The sequence below is a fragment of the Ictidomys tridecemlineatus genome, chromosome 5, assembly GCF_052094955.1.
Source record: "Ictidomys tridecemlineatus isolate mIctTri1 chromosome 5, mIctTri1.hap1, whole genome shotgun sequence".
Taxonomy (NCBI): Eukaryota; Metazoa; Chordata; class Mammalia; order Rodentia; family Sciuridae; genus Ictidomys; species Ictidomys tridecemlineatus.
In genome coordinates, this window is record NC_135481.1 from 121924388 (window position 1) to 121942656 (window position 18269).

An 18269-nucleotide genomic window follows, 5' to 3' on the forward strand; every position below is an offset into this window, starting at 1 on the left:
GTAGACAAGCAAGTCTCCTTGACTGCAGGTCAGAGTTTCCAGCTAAGTGCATTCATGGTTCTTTTTCGCTGGCATTTATGACAATTAGAATTAATTATCTGTGTAATTATGTGTCTGTCCAACTGTAAGAGTTCAGAAGTGCACACATGATCCAATCATTGCTGTAGGGGTAGCACCTATAGGCACACAGTAGGCACACAGAAAGATTTGTTGAGTCACTGGAAAAATAATTCAGTATAAAACATTTGCTCATTTAAAAATGTCACCCTGCTACTGCCTACTTTGGAATGTATGAAAGAAACTGTTTCTGTTGCTTCCATGAAGGGTTCTTTACTGGATGAAGAAGCCCACAAGTTTCAGGCTTGAAACTGTTGGATGCGCAGTGGAAGCCCCTCCCCACAGCACACAGGTTCACTGTCCTCACGGCTTTACTTGCCTCTCAGGGCTGAGGAGCTGGTTCCTGCAGGGGAAGTGACTCCTGTGAAGTGTGTGTGACAGCTTCCTGTGACAGAAGCCTCTTTTTTTCCCCTCAACTGCTTGAATGGCCTTTAGGACCCCTACTCTGTGGAAGGTGGAAGACACATGCCCCAGAAATGCGGCGTGCATAATCTCCAGATTGTAGAGCTATCTATCCACCTTCTGACCATCCCTTTTCTCCTCTGCCCGAAACCCCTCAGCAAGAGGTGGGGCTTGAAATCAGTACTTTCTAGAGAGCACTGAAAGGAAAAAGTTTCGAGTGATTGGGAATTCATAAAGCAAGGGGTTAAAGGCATACATAGCTCATATGTATAGCATATGTTTATCTGGGTTTGATTCCCAGCACTGCAAAAAACAGTAATAATAAAGTAAAAATAATAATAATAAAGTAAATAATAATAATAAAATAATAAAAATGATAGATGGACACAATACCTTTATTTATTTTTATGTGATGCTGAAGATTGAACCCAGTGCCTCACACATGCTAGGCGAGCCACTGAGTTACAACCCCAGCCCTTTCATAATCTTTTTATTGTCAGAACTTTAAAGTTCTGTGCTTGTTGAGATGTGGGAATTTTTGTTTGTTTCATTGTGTTTTATTTTTTATTTAGATTCTCACTCTGCCCAGGTTGGCCTACCAATTTCTGGTGTCAAGTGAGTCTTGCCACAACCTCCTAAGAAGCTGGGAATTAAAACACTACCATGTGTGACTGAGATTATTATTATTTAAAAATATATTTATTTTTTAGTTTTAGATGGATACAATATCTTTATTTTATATGGTGCTGAGGATCAAATCCAGTGCCTCACTCATGCCACATGAGTGTGCTACCACTTGAACCACATCCCCAGCCCCTCAAAATATTATTTTTATTATATTAAAATGTGGAATGTTGAGCTGGATGCAGGACACACTCCTGTAATCCCAGCAACTCAGGAGGGTAAGTCAGGAGGAGGCCAGCTTCAGCAACTTAGCAAGACCACCCTTTCTCAAAATTTAAAAAAAAAAAAAAAGGTGTGGGGAAGGGGTCTAAGGATGCAGTTCAGTGGTAGAGCACCCCTGAGTTTCATCCCTAGTACCATTAAAAAAATAATTCAAAAATAAAGCTGCAAACCAATGCCCTATACTCTTAAATGTTGTGCTCTGATTTACTTGTCCATCATAACAACATTGGGAACATTAAAAAAAAAAGTACAGAACACCTCAAGTGTGTCCTTTCTTGAGCTGGGTGTGCTCATTTATGAAAATTCACTAAAATATGCATGGTATTTTTTGAACACCATATATTTGCAGGAAGTCCACCTGTATGTCTGTGCACATATGAATGTGTGTATACCACACAAGAGTGTTTCAGTCAGCATCAGACTCATCGACGATGGGAGTGCCAGAAGACTGTGTTGTCTAGGACATCATGGTGCTTCAGTGTGGGAACATAGACTCTGATGTTTGCAGAATTTAATTGCCTAATGATGGCTTTCTGAGGACACATCTCTGTTGTCAGGCGACCTGTGGCATGCAAGTGTGCACTGTAAGGTGGGTCCCCAAGACCAGCTCATGAAGAAGGTTTGACAGGTAATTCTGATGAGTCAGGATTGGGAACTGCTGAGTTGGAGCAAAACTTGGAGGGAGTTGAACTGGGCTTCATCTCTCCTGCTCAGCTATTTAATCCTGTGGTTATAAACTGCACCACTGCTTCTGGTTGAGTCTTGCTAATGTTTACAAAGGAATTGAGCTAATAGTTCTTTTTTTTTTTTTTTTTTTAAAGAGAGAGTGAGAGACAGAGGGGGACAGAGAGAGAGAGAGAGAGAGAATTTTAACATTTATTTATTTTTTTCTTAGTTCTTGGCGGACACAACATCTTTGTTGGTATGTGGTGCTGCTGAGGATCGAACCCGGGCCGCACGCATGCTAGGCGAGCGCGCTACCGCTTGAGCCACATCCCCAGCCCCGAGCTAATAGTTCTTTATGTGTGTTTATTTTAGTCCTCACATTACTCTGAGAAAGTGTCCTGTAGTTGAGGAAAGGGGTTATTCAGCAGGCTGTTGGCAGAGGCCAAAGACTTTGCCACTTGTGTAGGCTCTTCTACTGCAGCCAGCTTTCTGGAGGGAGAATCAGCAACAACAGCCTTTTTTTCCTCTTCTTTTTCCTTTTCCTGTCGGTGTCAGGAAACACAGACCATAGTTTGGACCATCAGTTCACATTGTACAAAGCTACATATAGATGGGGGCAAGTGAGATTATTTTGAGAACCCAATTGCCTGCTTAGGGACAAGTCAAGTTAGTTGATTTGATATGGAAGAGGTAAAGTGGATGGTATGTCCCTGTACACACTTCATTCTGTGTGTTTGCTATGGGAATTTTAAAAGAGGAAGATATATATTATTCAGTTTGTCCAAGAATACTAAATGGCATTCTAGTGACTGTTGGTTTTATTGGTATGAGAGATATGTGTCTTTCAGGATGTGTACACAGATGAGTGAAAACTGGAGCAAAGACTAGACTGCTCTTACCCTGCTGTTATTGAGGCCTTTGTGCATGTGTGTGTGTGTATGTACACACACATGTGAACATGTAGGCAAGTGCTCTCACAGTGAGATAAACACCATAGCCCTGGGGAAAAATTGCAATGACAGCATCTATAAAAGCATTCATATTCAACATTTAAAAATTTTAAGAATTACTCATAAAATATTAACCTGTAAGAAACTTTTAAGATCATTAATGATCATGTACTTTCATACTAATGAGAAAACTGAATTGTAGAGATGAAGGCAGGCAGAAATGATTCAGTGATACAAGTTGAACCTGGATGGAGGGAGAATGCAGAGGTGGAGTTTGGAATAGATGCCAGAAGTTGAACTCCAGTGTGCATGGTTGAGTAGGGTATCTATTCACATGTATTTAATATTCAAAGAAGCAGCTTTAACAACAAAAACTAGACAGCAGAATACTGTGCTGTAGCACAGAACACTATACTGCCATAAAAATGAAGAACACACCACAGTGCCCATCCTAGCAGTATAAAGCTGAAAGGAGAAACAGGTCCTTTTAAAACCTGCTGCAGACAGTGCGACGCAGTGCCTCAGAACTTCACCGCATCCAGCCTAAGTAGCATGCCTGCTGGCTGCCCACACCAGGACACCAGGACACCAGGTGAACAATTCACATCATCAGAGATCTGAGAAGTGCAAAGTAATAGGCTTGGGCTCCCTCTGTGGAAGAAGTCAGAGGTAGGAATGAGGAGCTACGTATGCAGCTTCTATCTACCATGCACGGTATTGGTTGTGTTTTACTCTTTACAATTGAATAAGGGTTTTATATAATCATCATCATCATGAATCTGAAGTACTGGGTATTGAATCCAGGGGTGCTCTACCACTGAGCTGCATCTCCAGTCCTTTTTTTTTTTTTTTAAGTCAGGGTATGATTAACTTGTGACCCTCCTGACTCAGCCTACTAAATTGTTAGAAGTATAGGCAACCACACCCAGCCTTATTATGTTCTATAAATTAGATGTATATAACATTTTTATGTATCTTGTGTTATATAATTTAAAATATTACTGATCTGCTAGAGAGTGTAAGTCAGTGGTAGATCCTATGTTTAGCGTGCCCTGGGTTCAATATTCAGCACTTCTTGAAGACAAGGTAATGACTATGAAAGGACACAGGAAGGTAGCCCCAAAACTTTTAACTGAGACTCCATCCATGTGAGCCCAGTCTAACTTAGGATTCTGAACTACCCACGTGATCATGATATATTGTGGCTTATTAAAACTTTTTTTTTAAGAGAGAGAGAATTTTTTTTAATATTTATATTTTCAGTGGACACAACATCTTTGTATGTGGTGCTGAGGGTCGAACCTGGGCCGCACACATGCCAGGCGACCGCTTGAGCCACATCCCCAGCCCCAAAACTGCTTTTAATTTGAGGATAAAGGTCCCTGTTATAGTCATTGGTATATGTATAGAGAATATCTTAGTCCATTTCCTGTTGCTTGAACAGAACATATGGGACTGGGTAATTAATAAATATAATAGAGGTTTATTTTGGCTCAAGTTCTGGAGGCTGGGAAATCTAAAAAAACTGGTGCTGGCATCTGTCTAGCTTCTGGTGAAGGTGTCCAGTGGCCTCAACTAAAGTTTCAGAGGTGTCAGTCTGTAAACCGCCAGCTCCATTGCCTGGGTCCGGAAGTGAGGCAGAACAAACATTACGATGGAAGGGTGTGGTGAAGAAGAGCAACTCGGGACATAGCAATCAGGAAGTAGCCATAGTATTGGTCAAATAGGTTGTCTGTGAGACTGAGTAGGATTTTGTGTTTACTGGAGTAGGATTTGTGTTTACTTAGTGAATGTATAAAGTGAATTTTCTATAAATTGAATTCTATAAAGTGAATCTTTTTAAAAACTACAGTAGGGAAATAGCATCTTCATAAAGAATATGCATTTTATTCATGACTTGGAAGGATGTGTTGGTCACATGCTCTGACAGACTATAGTTTGTGTCTTGTGCCCTCTTCTCTAAAGACAGACAGTGGGAGCGTTAGAATGTTAACTGCAGTAATGTCCATGCCCAGCAGGTGGCAGAATTGCCTCACTTAAGGAGCTCCGATTGTCAGTGAGTTGAAATGATAACTCATTCCTTATGTTAATAACAAAAGGAGATGTCATGGTATTTGTTATATTTAAAATTTTTTTGGCGTACTCAGTTTGAGTTTGAGAGAAATTGCAGACATGTTTCCTTTGCCATGTGTCATGCTACTGCAAATGTTACGATAGTAGCTTTTTAAGCAGCTCTATTAAGGCTATAAGCTCTGTCCTTGGCCCACCCTATGGTGTCATCCTATTTCTCTGCATAGAATCTGCAAGATCACAAGGTGTTCTGAGTCTCTGCAGTATCTGGGAGAGGGAAGGGTAAATTAAGGTTACTATGGAAGTTTTCATCTGCATTCTTTCCCTTTTGCTGTTGAATTGAGACTCTTGCCAGTGATAATAAGGTCGTTTGGTTTGGATTAATTCATAATATAGAAGCAAATAAAGCTTAGCAGTAGGATCCATCTGTTTTTTACTCTGTTTCCATTACTTCAACCACAGCTTTTTTTTTTTTTTTTTTTTTTTTAAAGTACAGGAGATTGAACTCAGGGGCACTTTACCACCGAACCACATCCCCAGCCCTTTTTATTTTTTATTCTGAGACACGGTCTTGCTAAGTTGCTGAGGCTGGCCTCAAATTTGTGACACTCCTTCCTTAGCCCAAGTCCCTGGGATTGCAGGCATGTATCACTTGGACACTTCAACTACAGTTTGACTTTCTTAGCTCCAATTACTAGATAAGAGTGTGTTGGTCAGCCTTGCTTATTAGTTCCCTTTCCCTTGGAGACAGTCCTTATCTGAAGAGCCTTCTCCCTTTGCTTTCCTCAAGTGAGAGGATTACACATGGAGGGTTAAGGCCACACATTCTGGGATCAGACACTCCAACTGTGTATAAGTCTGTTTCTGTCATTTATCAGCTGTGTGTGACTGACCAAGGTATTTAACACCTCAGTTTCTTCATTTGTGAGTGAGATAATAGAATTATCACAGAGGATTAAAAAGATTATTCTTGTCCTGGGCACAGTGGTGCTTACCTGTAATCCCAGCAGCTCAGGAGGATGGGGCAGGAACACCACCAGTTCAAAGCCAGCCTAAGTAACTTGGTGAGATGTTGTCTCAAAATAAAAAAGGGCTGGGGATATTGCTCAGTGATTAAGCACCCTTGGGCTCAATTCCTAGCACCAATAATAATAATCCTTGTCAAGAGCTTAGAACACTGGCTGGCTCAGAGTAACTCTCAGGTGTGTTTTGTTTTTTGGTACCAGGCCTCTGAGATTACAGGCATGAGCCATTGTGCTTGGTATACGATGGTTTTTATGTAATCCATGTAGCTGTTGAAGCTCCTCCACTCCCCTCAGAACTGAGGGTTGAGTGTAGGGGTGCTATACCAATGAGACACACCCCCAAGCCCCTTTTATTTTTTGAGATAGGGCCTAGCTGAGTTGCCCAGGCTGGCCTTGACCTTGTGCTCCTCCTGCGTCAGCCTTCCAGGTCACTGGGGGCTATCCTTGAGTTGTCATCATCAGTCCTTATTGACTAGTTATCTGGTGCCCCTATGTCATTGGACGTCTGCACTGTTTCTTCATATATTTATGTTCTTTTCTGTCCCTTGCATGTGGTCTCAGGCTACAGCAGGAAATCAGATTGGTTTTGCGTTTGCATTTTGGCCTGCGTGTGATATAGTGCTGCAGTCATATTAAGTACAGTTCAGTAATATTTGACTGGGTTTTAGGAATTTATGCATTTTCTTGATGAGTGAGATTTTTCTGCATTTAAGTGATGTTATAAAAAAAACTCATTCACATGTGTTTGCCATAATGGTACATAATGAATGGTAAGCTCTTTTCTCGTCAAAAAAGCCACAGAGCTGGTTGGGGTGGCATGTGTTTAGTCTCAGCTATTTGGGAGGCTGAGGCAGGAGGTTGGCTTGAGTTCAGGATCTTGGGAACCAGCCTGAGCAACATAATTTGACCTCTCCCTCCTGAGGCTCTGCCCACAATGGCACCTCACTCCCAGATTGGGACGAACTCTGGTTGACCTAGGGGCAGGGCAGCATCAAGATGCTTGCTTTCAGAGACGGGACCTCCATCTCTGGAAGAGCTCTTCAGGGTCCATTTTCTTGTCTGCAAGCATTTGCCATGCAGCTTGCATTTTCCTGCCTCCTCTTCCCAATTCCTCTCTTCTCCATCCCCCATAAGCATCAGTCATCCTTTGTATTTTGAGGGCAGCTGGGAGCAGATTTAATTTTTTTTTTTAGGTTGAAAGCTCATTTCTGCTTTACTTAGGGAAGCCACGTGGGAGGTTTTAAAAATGAGCATCTTCCATTTTCATAACGACCAGCAGCAGCTGCTCCTGTCTGTGAAGGAGCAGGTAAGTGGTAGGTGCCATGTCCCTCTGATCATCAAGGAGGAGGAAAGCTGAGGAGCAGGTGGAGCCCGAGGGATGTGTGAAACATCCTGTCTAATGGCAGCAGTGTCTGTGCAGAGTGTACTCTGATCCAGAGCAATCAGAGGAGAGGCGGCAGCAAAGCTTGCTGTAGTGTGGTTTTCCCCGTTAGGTGACAGCCCAGCTTTACTTGTGAGAGGTAATTCCTGGTGTGAAAACCTAAACTTACAGAAATTCAGTTAGGGATCTTGATTGGGCTTTATTTTATTTTTAATTATTTTGTTTATTTTGAGACATGTTTTTGCCATCTTATTTTTTTAATTTTAAATTTTTTAATTCTAATTTGTTATATATGACAGCAGAATGCATTACAATTTATATTATTCATATAGAGCACATTTTTTCATATGTCTAGTTGTATAGAAAGTATGTTCGCACCATTCGTGTCTTCATACATATCCTTAGGGTTTGATTGGCTTTATTTTTGACTTTAGAATTGCACCGTACTTCGTTCCACAGACTAAGTGTGCCAACCTGGCAGAAGAGGTTAGCATGATAGATAGAGAAGGGGAATGAGGCAGAAACAAAAGAACAAAAAGTGGATTTTTTTTTCTCTGTGGTATTGGGAGACAGTGCAATAAGAAAGGAATTGGCTAGTTAAGTTCAGGTTATTTCAGGTTACAAAAGTGTAACAATTAAAGCTAGGGAGCTTCATTATCATGCCCATTGAAACTGGCCTATTTGGGAATTTTTGCTGTTATCTCTTTAATCCTGATGAACTGAAAGTTCACATAAACCTTAGCTTTAGGTGGTTGACATGGAACATTAGCGTGTGGGACTTGATATTGGTTTTTAGCCTGGTCTTTTTGGGACCCAGTGCTGGAGCTTAGTCAGAAACAATAGCCTTCTGTCCCTTTAATTCATCACTGGGACGGTCAGGAAAGTGGTGAAGGGATCACAGTCATTCGATCAGCACTTCCTGTGGGCCAGGCTCTGCTGGATGAACTCAGGGACAGCTGGGTTTGGGTCTCACTCAGCCTGACCTTGCTGGCTTTACTTTGCTGGAGGAAGCCAAAACATGGAGTAGCACAGCACCCCCAACATTCACTCAGCACAGGTTGTCACCCTTTGGTGGACACTGTTGATAATGTATTCTCTGATAGCATTAGCCAAGTCCCATCACAGCCTTGGAGTCCCTCTTGGTACCACCAAATGGCTTCCTTTAAGGAGCTGTGGAAGAGTTCTTTCCTTTTCCCCTTTACTTTTTTATATATATATATTTTTAATATTTATTTTTTAGTTGTAGTTGGTTGGACACAATACCTTTATTTTATTTATTTTTATGTGGTGTTGAGGATTGAACCCAGGGCCTCGAATATGCTAGGCGAGCACTCTACTGCTGAGCCACAGCCTCAGCCCTCCTTCTTTCCTTTATATTCAAATTCTTACAGTGGACTTGAAGCGCATCTGAAAGCAGCATGATTTAAAAGGCCACCTTAGTAAGTGCACCTCTTTTTTTAATATTACTGCAAGTGTGACAGGCAGCCTGAGTTGCTGCAGCTTGGTTGGTTCCTTGTACCCTTTAGTGGTTGTACTAAAATACAAAAGGGCAGATGACAATGGAGTGGCATCCAAGAATGTTTGTTTTTCCCTTGCAATTTTTAGCAAAATCTGGTCAGAGACAATGGGTGGGCTCCGTGAAAGCCCTGTTGCTGAGGAACAGAATGGACTCTTCAGCAGACACCTGTGCCTGCTTCCAGCAGGACAGATGCTGTATGGGTCCCTCAGCTTGTGCACTTTTTATATAGATATATTTTATATAGATATACATTCATTCATTCATTATTTATTTATTTTTATGTGGTGTCGGATGGAACTCAGTGCCTCACACATGTGAGGCATGTGCTCTACCACTGAGCCCCAGCCCCCAGCCCCCAGCCCCCAGCCCGTGCACATTGATCTACTTAAAGGTCATGTGACTGCCTGGAATAACCAACCCCATCGAAAATTAGAAAGCAATGAATATTCCTTGAAATGTACCCTTCACACACCTCCTCCACCTCCACCCCTGGAAAACCAGTGATTTATTTGCTGAAATTCTGGTAAATAGAATCTTAACTATATTTTAGTGAAGTTACTATCAACTTTGAATTTTAAATATAAAATATAAAAAATTAGAGCCTTAATATTGAAGTTAATATTAATTTGAGTTTGCATTATAGGTATTGCTGCTTGAATTAAGTTGATTTTTCTTTCTTTTTTCTTCGTTAACGAACAAAAATTTCCTCCAAGTATTAGAATACATGCTAACAAAAGAGTCTGAATTCTTTTTCTGACTAGATCTCTTTTTGCTAAATTGGTTGCCTGTTTCACCACAGTTAGGAATGTGGTTGTGTTGTACTTGTATGTGAATATTGGGATTGAGATGTCTGATTGACAAGGTCTCTTGTGTCCATGGGCAAGGGAACTATTGGGAGCCTCTTTTTACTGTTGTCATTGCCTCTGGAGCATGAGATTTTGGGGCAAGAGGAGATAGGGAATGGAAGGAATTTTACTATTTTATTTCATGCTGTTCTGTGCTTCTTTATTACTTTTTTAATATATGTTTATTTTTTAGTTATAGATGAACACAATATCTTTATTTTTATGTGGTGCTGAGGATTGAACCCAGTGCCACATGCATGCTAGACGAGCACTCTACCTCTGAGCCACAACCCCAGCTCTTCTTTATTACTTTTTAAGCTTGTGTTTTTCTTATAATTCATGAAGGAAAGTCATTCATGACTTTAGGCAGTAATGTTGACCAGCAGTTCATTATTTTTCTGGCATACCTAGGAAGAAGGATTAGAAAGTCCTAAGGAGAGGAGGATGCTTCTCTTTCTCCTGGGGGTTGAGTGTTTCCACAGAAGCCAGCAGTTGCCATCTTGTTTTGGAATATTTGGATGTAAATACTGGGCATTAGGTCTTGTCATTTATCTCTTTGACTTTTTTTTTTTTTTTAAGTGAGAGAGGAGAGAGAGAGAGAGAGAGAGAGAATTTTTAATATTTATTTTATTTAGTTCTCGGCGGACACAACATCTTTGTTGGTATGTGGTGCTGAGGACCGAACCCGGGCCGCACGCATGCCAGGCGAGCGCGCTACCGCTTGAGCCACATCCCCAGCCCCTATCTCTTTGACTTTTTAAAACACCCTTTGCTGATTATTTAACCTCAGGTGAGATTGAAGTGAACTTCCGTTTTATATTTCTTTTTACTGCTCAGTGGTTTTCAAAGTTCCAGAGCATTATCTTCTTGTTTTAGAAAATTTGAGTAGTTCCAAAAGAACAGATAATGCTTACCACCTGGAGGTAGCTGCTGGTTAATACTTGAGTGTGTTCATTCTGACATTTCTCCATGGGATTTATATCTACAGGGCCTGCAGTGAGATCATACTATGTGATTTTGCTTTTTTAATATCTGCTCAAGTGTTCCATCTTAAGTGTGACAGGCCTGGCATAGATCTGTCAGTCTAGGGGACTGGACTGTGCCGTCCTTCTATCTGCTTACTGTCTCTCCTCCTGTCTTGCAGTGGACGAGTACATTGCCATCGCCAAGGAGAAGCATGGGTACAACATGGAGCAGGTATGCGTGTTTTCCTTGCTGTTGTTGAAAGTAGTTTCTGAGGCCACTCCATCAGGAGGCCTTCTGTGTGCTCAGTAACAGCGCTGCTTCACTGGCAGTGGTCAATGCCACAGACTCAGGCCACTTTCTCCTATCCCAGGTGAGGATTAAAGCAGAGTCTTTGATTTGGAGGTGGCTGTACAAGCTGTGCACTTCTGCAGGTCTTGTAGCCTTGGGGCAGTGGTTACCACCTGGTCAGTAGGGGGATCATTGCTGGGCGCAGCATTTTCTCCTTGGATTATGTCATTCTTCTGCATCTGAGATGTTGTTTTCAGACTTCTGATGCCACACACACCATAGTGTTTTATATTCGTTGGTGGGAGTCACTTTCAGGTTATAAACCCTTGATATCATTTAGAATATTGGTAAAAAGGGTTTTTCTACAAAAGTGTAATGGTAATCTTATTTTATTCTTACATCTAATTGCCTTTTTAAACATATTAATTGGGGTCAGTGCTTCCCATGGCATTGAACTGGCTCTTACTGCCTGTAAATTACTAGCACTTCCCATTTATACTAACGATCAAAGGCACCATGAGTTTAGGGTATGCAGAATTACACATTTTTCGTTAGGTTTGGCATTACTTTTAATTAATTAAAGGTATTTTTAGAAAAGTCACATTAGAGCCAGGTGTGGGGCCCACACCTGTAACCCTAGCTACTCAGGAGGTAGGATGATAGCAAGTTCCAGGCCAGCCTCAGCAATTTAGTGAGACCCTGTCTCAAAAGATAAAACAGGCTGGGGGTGTAGCTCCGTGGTAGAGTACCCTGGGTTCAATTTTCAGAATCCCTCACTTCTCCCAAAATGAGCGTTTAGCATGATTATTTTCACTTTAGAATTGCAATAAGGGCCTGGGCGAGGTGATGTACACCTGTAATCCCAGTGGCTCGGGAGGCTGAGGCAGACGGATCGAGTGCAAAAACCAGCCTCAGCAATCTAGTGGGACCCTGTCTCAAAATGAAAAACATAAAAAAGGGTAAAAAGGGGCCAGGGCTGTAGCCCAGTGGTCGGGCACTTGCCTATCACGGTGAGGCACTGAGTTAAATCCTCAGCACTAATTAAAAATAAATAAATAAAATAAAGGTATTGTGTCCACCGACAACTAAAAAAAAAAAAAAAAGATTTTAAAAGAAAGGGAGGGTGCTGGGAATGTGGCTCAGTGGTAAAATGCACCTAGGTTCAATCCCCAATACCAGTAACAATAAACAATAGCAACAACAAATAGATAGATAGATAGATAGATAGATAGATAGATAGGTGAGAAAATGATGTGAGAACAAAATGGAAATGTTAATGAAGATAAAACCTAAAATGAAATTTAAGAAGAACTCTGGAGCTAAAAATTATCATAACTGAAATGATGAATTCACTTGAAGGATTCAAAGATTTTGAGCAGGCTGAAAAATCAGAGAATTTCAAGATAGAACAATTTAAATGAATTGAATTTGAAAAGAAAAAAGGTTTAAGAAGGGTGAACAGAACCCAAGGGCCCTGAGGCCATCATCAAGAAGAGCCACCTAAGTACCTGGGTGTTCAGGAGATGAAGAGAAAGCACTGAGGACAGAATTGTTATGAAATCATGGCCCAAACTTTACAAAGCTGCTGGAAGTCATGAATATAAATATCAGAGCAACTGAGAAGTCAGATAAGACAAACTCCTGCTCATGAAACTCAAAGACAAAGGTGAAAGTAGCAAGGGGGCAGCCACCTGGCAGGTGCGCACGACTGTAAAACAATCATTTTTCTCTTCAGAAACTCTGCAGTCCCAGAGACAGGGGCTAATGAATGCATTCACCATTCTGAGAGAGAAACTTGTCAACCAAGGTCCTGTGTCAGACAATGTCCCTCAAAAATGTGAAGGAGTGAGGACATTCACAGATAAGATAAAGGAGTTCATTACCACTAGATCTGCCTGTGGGTGGGGGAATGAAGGGACATCAGCCAGGTGTGGTAGCACATCCTGGCATTCCAGGGACCCAAGAGGCTGAGGCCAATCTCAGAAACTGAGCCAGACATGGTCTCAAAAAAAAGGGCAGGAGTTATAAGTTTGTGGTAGAGCTACAACCTGGAATCAAGAGAAAGTGGGGAGAGGGAAGAAGAGAGGAGGAGAGAGAAAGGAAATTAATACTGTGTGATTTAGCAGTTCCACTGCCGGTTATGTACACAAAGAATCGGAAACAGGATCTCAAACCTATATACCCATTCACAGCAGCTAAAATATGGAAGCAGCCCACATACCCAACTGGTGAACAAATAAGCAAAATATGGTTTGTACTTACAATGGAGTATTATGCAACCTTAAAAAGGAAGTATGCTATAGTATGATGAACCTTGAGGACAAGATGCTATGGAAAATAAGCCAGTTGCCAAAGGACACACACTGCATGAGTCTCCTTAGGAGATCCTAGAGCCCAAAAACAACATGGACAGAAAATGGAATGGTGGTTGCTAGGGCTGGAGGAGGAGGTATTGACAAGGGGTTATGGTAGAGTTTCAGTTTCAAATGAGAAGAGTTGTGGAGATGGGTGGTGGGGATAGTTGTACCACAGTATGGTTGTTGTGTTCAGTGACATTGTACACTTAGAAGTGGTTACAGTGATAAATTTCATGGTATGTGTATTTTATCACAATAAAAACTTGGAGTGGAGCCACTTCCAGGGTTTTAAGATGCAGAGAACTACTGATCTGTAAAATGGCAGATAATGAAAAAAATTGTGACTAGATGGGTAACAGTGAGCAAGGAACAACATAATCAAAATTTCACAGACTCCTCTTCAGTCAATGTGAATTAGAGCCAGGGTTCGATCCTCAGCACCACATAAAATAAATAAATAAAACAGATATTAAAAATAGATAAATAAAATAAAGATATTATGTCCATCTACAACTAAAAAAAAGATTTTTTAAAAAACGCATCATCTTGAAGGAATGGACCTCAAAATCATGGCACTGTCAAAGCATTGTTGTGTCTTTTTTACTGCTGCTTGCTGTGCTTATAGGTGCGAATGATTTTGAAGGAAAACACCAACAGCATGTACCATGTGTGGAGACAGTTCCTTTTGTGTGCCAACTAAGTAGGCTTATGAATTGTGTCTTCTCTTGGGCTTGGGACAGCTGCACACCTCTTTGCTTTCTCTGAGCCCACATATAGTTCAGTTACATTAGCTGGTTGTGAACAACTCAGCTAATTTCCCTAAGCCACCTGTTCTGGTCCAGTGGTTTGCCCAGATGAAGAGTGCTCTGAAGGAGCCATCTCTTTGTGGATAATCATCTCAGAAAGTTCTACATGTGGGGTCTTGGGCACAGCATTTGGAGAGATGCCTCCTTATTTCATAGCAAGGGCAGCTCGCTTCTCAGGTGGTGAGCCAGATGATGAAGAGTGTCAGGGATTTGAAGAGATGCTGGAATATGCAGAGACTGCACAAGACTTTGCCTCGCAGGCCAACCTGGCAGTTCAACTCCTAGTACAGAAGGGTGGATTGTTTTGAAATGTTGGCCTACACTTCAATTCCTAACACTCTGTTTGATCTGACTGGAATAACATGGACATTTTCTTGGACCTTTTTGAACCTTCTTTGGTGCAACTCTGATTGGGAAAACAGTAATTAAAAGAAATATTCAGAAACTCTTTGTTTTACTAACATGCAGCAAGCACATAATGGAGCAGCTGGTGGCTTTCCTTGGTGCTGTCTCCAGCATAGGTGTGTCTCTGCAGAAGTCCTTCTGGGAAAACCTGGAGCTGCAGAAGCAGAATGGGTTTTCTCTCCGCAGGGAGAAAACCAGTTATCCTGGTTTTTCAGCCTATCAGGGTACAAGGTTAGGCCAAACAGTGGTTGAACTCAGAGGAGAAAAATAAATAACCAGAGAAAGTTTTTAATTGCAGAAATTAGAATATATGGGTTCTGCCTTTAATCAGGAGGACTCCAAACCAGGAAGGAGAATTCCCTTTTCCAGCTGTATTAAAACTTTACAGAAAGCACACTAGTCCATATTTTACATTAGTGTGCTTTCCTTTATATGTAGATCAGTCCACCTTGTCATTGTTTTAGGGCAGACTGCAATGTTCAATGAAAACCAACAGAAACTGGCCTTCCTTTAGTTACATTCAGAAGGCCCACATGGTACAGTTAAGTGAGTTCACACCACACCCAAAGTTCCAAAGTATGTTAAATTTGCCAAACTACTAAGGCTTGTCATAAATGATTGTTTTGTTTTTCTAAGTCATCAAAATGTATGTAAAATATAGATTGGATAACAGTCTAACTTTTTATGCCAGCCTGCCCCTGCCTGCCTCTTCACCCTCACAAAAAGGCCTTTGTATGATCTATTGTACACCCTCTGGCAAGTTGGTCTTTGAATTTTGAGACAGTATAAGGAATATCTCATTGGTGTCTCACTTTTTTTGTTTCGTATTTGTAGAAGTCATGGGAAAACTTTATAAAAGACATCTTTGAATATTGAAAAAAAAGTGTGGGGAAATGCAGTGTATGACAATATCTTCTACTTAGCAGTATATATGAGTCAAGCATGTATTTGTCTAGATTTAAAGTCATACATGTTCTTCTTTTGCCAGTCTGACTTCCATTTTAGTATTTCATTCACTCCATTTGTGCGGTCTAAGATTTCACTGGTATCATTTTTCTAGGCTCTTGGAATGCTCTTTTGGCATAAGCATAATATTGAAAAATCATTGGCTGATTTGCCCAACTTTACCCCCTTCCCAGATGAGTGGACTGTGGAAGATAAAGTCTTATTTGAGCAAGCCTTTAGTTTTCATGGGAAAACTTTTCATAGAATCCAACAAATGGTAAGTAGATGAGACCGCTGACACCCCCTCACCCCCTGTCAAAGAGTATACATGAATGATTAGGGCCTCATCCTACAGGACAAATATCCCCATGTTCAATCAAGCTGCTTTCAGAGGCAGAAACATCCTAGTGATGCTCTGTGGGTGCCGGGCTTCATTGCAGAAGTGAGGCTATTCCTAGCACTTCCAGCTCTCAGGTGGAACTCAGCTGCCTCCCATCTCAGAAGTTAAACCAACAGAAGGATCTCTGGTGATTGAGGTGGAGCGAGCTGGGTCCTTATTTTTCTGCGTGGGGAATATTTGCATATCTTTTACATTTAGAAGTTATTTGGTAGATTCCTATTTAAAAGCTTGCTTGACATTTGTATTAATCGTGTTAAAATGAACTTTAAAAAATTAAGCTAAAAGATGTGCTAAGGACATTGGTTATGTGAAAAACGGTTCACCTTAGTCTAACTTCACAATCTTTCATTGGCCAAGCCTACTCACAGGCTTCAGTAATTAGTAAATGCATTGCATTGAAAATGCATTTTGTCAATTATTTTTCCTTACCGGAAAAATGGGCTGTGTCTTAGGACATTTCTGAATATGTGAGTGTCCCTTGTTAAATATAACTAAACATGTTTGGGTTTTTAAAGATTGGCTTTAAGTCTAAACCAATTCTTCTTTGTATTTAGCTTCCTGATAAATCTATAGCGAGTCTGGTGAAATTTTATTACTCTTGGAAGAAGACAAGAACCAAAACCAGTGTGATGGATCGTCATGCCCGGAAACAAAAGCGAGAGCGAGAGGAGAGGTGAGCCTGCTGCTGGGGTGAGGGGTCATCCAACCACTCAGAGGGAAGGTGGGAGGGCTGTGCCTTCAGCCAGAGGCAGGTGACATGTGCTATTGGAGCACTCCTCCTCGGGCACTCTGCCTCACTATCCTGCTTGCTGGCAGTGAGTGGGCTTTGATTTTGAGTGCGTGGACTTTATCATATTTTTTTCCCCTACCCTTAAAAGATGGTTCCTTCTAATAGAAAGGGATGTTTCGTTTTATAGGTTGAAATTAATTTGGTATGATAATTCAAGATTTATTTGACTGTGTATTTGGTTTGTTTAAAGAGCATACAGCTTAATAAAGGTAGTTCTAAGAGAAAAGTTTAGGGTTATGAGCGCCTACAGAAATAAATCAGAAAGATTCCAAATAAACAGATGATGCATCTCAAGGCCCCTGAAAAGAACAAACCAATTTTAAGACTAGTAGAAGGAAATCAATGAGATTGAGAATAAAAAAGCAATAAAAATAATCAATGAAACTAAGAGTTGGTTTTTGAAAAGAAAAGATTTTAAGCCTTTAGCCAAACTAACCAACAGAAAAAAAAAAAAAAGAGAAGACCCAAACTAATAAAATTAGAGATGAAAAAGAAGTCACCATAGACATCACAGAAATCGAATGGATCATTAGAAACTATTTTTGAAAACTTAAAGTATAAGTTTTCCAATATATTGGAAAACCTAGAAGAAATGGCTTCATTTCTAGACATGTATGATCTGCCAAAATTGAATCAGGAGAATGTAAAAAACCTTAACAGACCAACATCCAGCAGTGAGATAGAAGCAGTAATAAAAAGCCTTCCAAAAAGAAGCCTAGGACCAGATGGATTCTCAGCTGAATTCTACCAGACCTTTAAAGAAGAATTGATGCCAGTGCTCCTCAAATTATTCCATGAAATAGAAAGAGATGCAACCCTTCCATATTCATTCTATGAAGCCAGTATCACACTCACATCAAAGTTAGATAAGGACACACCAAGAAAGAATACTCCAGACCAATATCCCTGATAAGCTTAGATGCAAAAATCCATAATAAAATATTAGAAAATTGTATTCAATGAAATACTAAGATTGTACATCATGTCCAAGTTGGTTTCATCCCAGAGATGCAAGGTTGGTTTAACATAATGCAAATCAATATCATAAAGGCTATGTACAAAAAAAACCCAAAGCAACCTCATAGTAAATCAGGATAAACTGAAAGCATTTCCTTAAATCTAGAATAAGACAAGGACATCTATTCTCACCATTCCTACTTAATATCATGCTAGAAATTCTAGACAGAGCAGTTAAGCAAGAGAAGGAAATAAAAGGGATAAAAATAGGAAGAAATAAAATTATCACTCTTTGCAGAAGATTATGATCCTATACTGAGAAGTTTAATAAACCAATTCAAAAAAAGTAGCAGGTTATGAAACCAACATACAAAAATCAATAGCCTTTCTATATACCAACCAACAAATCTGCCAAGAAAGAAATAATAAAAATAATTCCATTTACTAAAGCCTCAAAAGAAAAAAAAAAAGAAA

The 18269-nt window shown here is 40.5% G+C and overlaps 1 protein-coding gene and 1 pseudogene across 2 annotated transcripts in view; both read left to right on the forward strand.

Annotated features, from left to right (window-relative positions):
- The window catches only part of Rcor1 (REST corepressor 1), a 128397-nt gene that overhangs the window by 90657 nt on the left and 19471 nt on the right, over window positions 1-18269 (forward strand). For both annotated transcript variants that reach the window (XM_078050941.1, XM_078050942.1), the window contains 3 exons: window positions 11026-11078; window positions 15764-15925; window positions 16603-16721. In XM_078050941.1, the coding sequence (XP_077907067.1) occupies window positions 11026-11078; window positions 15764-15925; window positions 16603-16721 (334 nt within the window). The remainder of the gene's footprint in view (window positions 1-11025; window positions 11079-15763; window positions 15926-16602; window positions 16722-18269) is intronic.
- LOC144377959 (vacuole membrane protein 1 pseudogene) lies at window positions 11089-15279 on the forward strand (annotated as a pseudogene).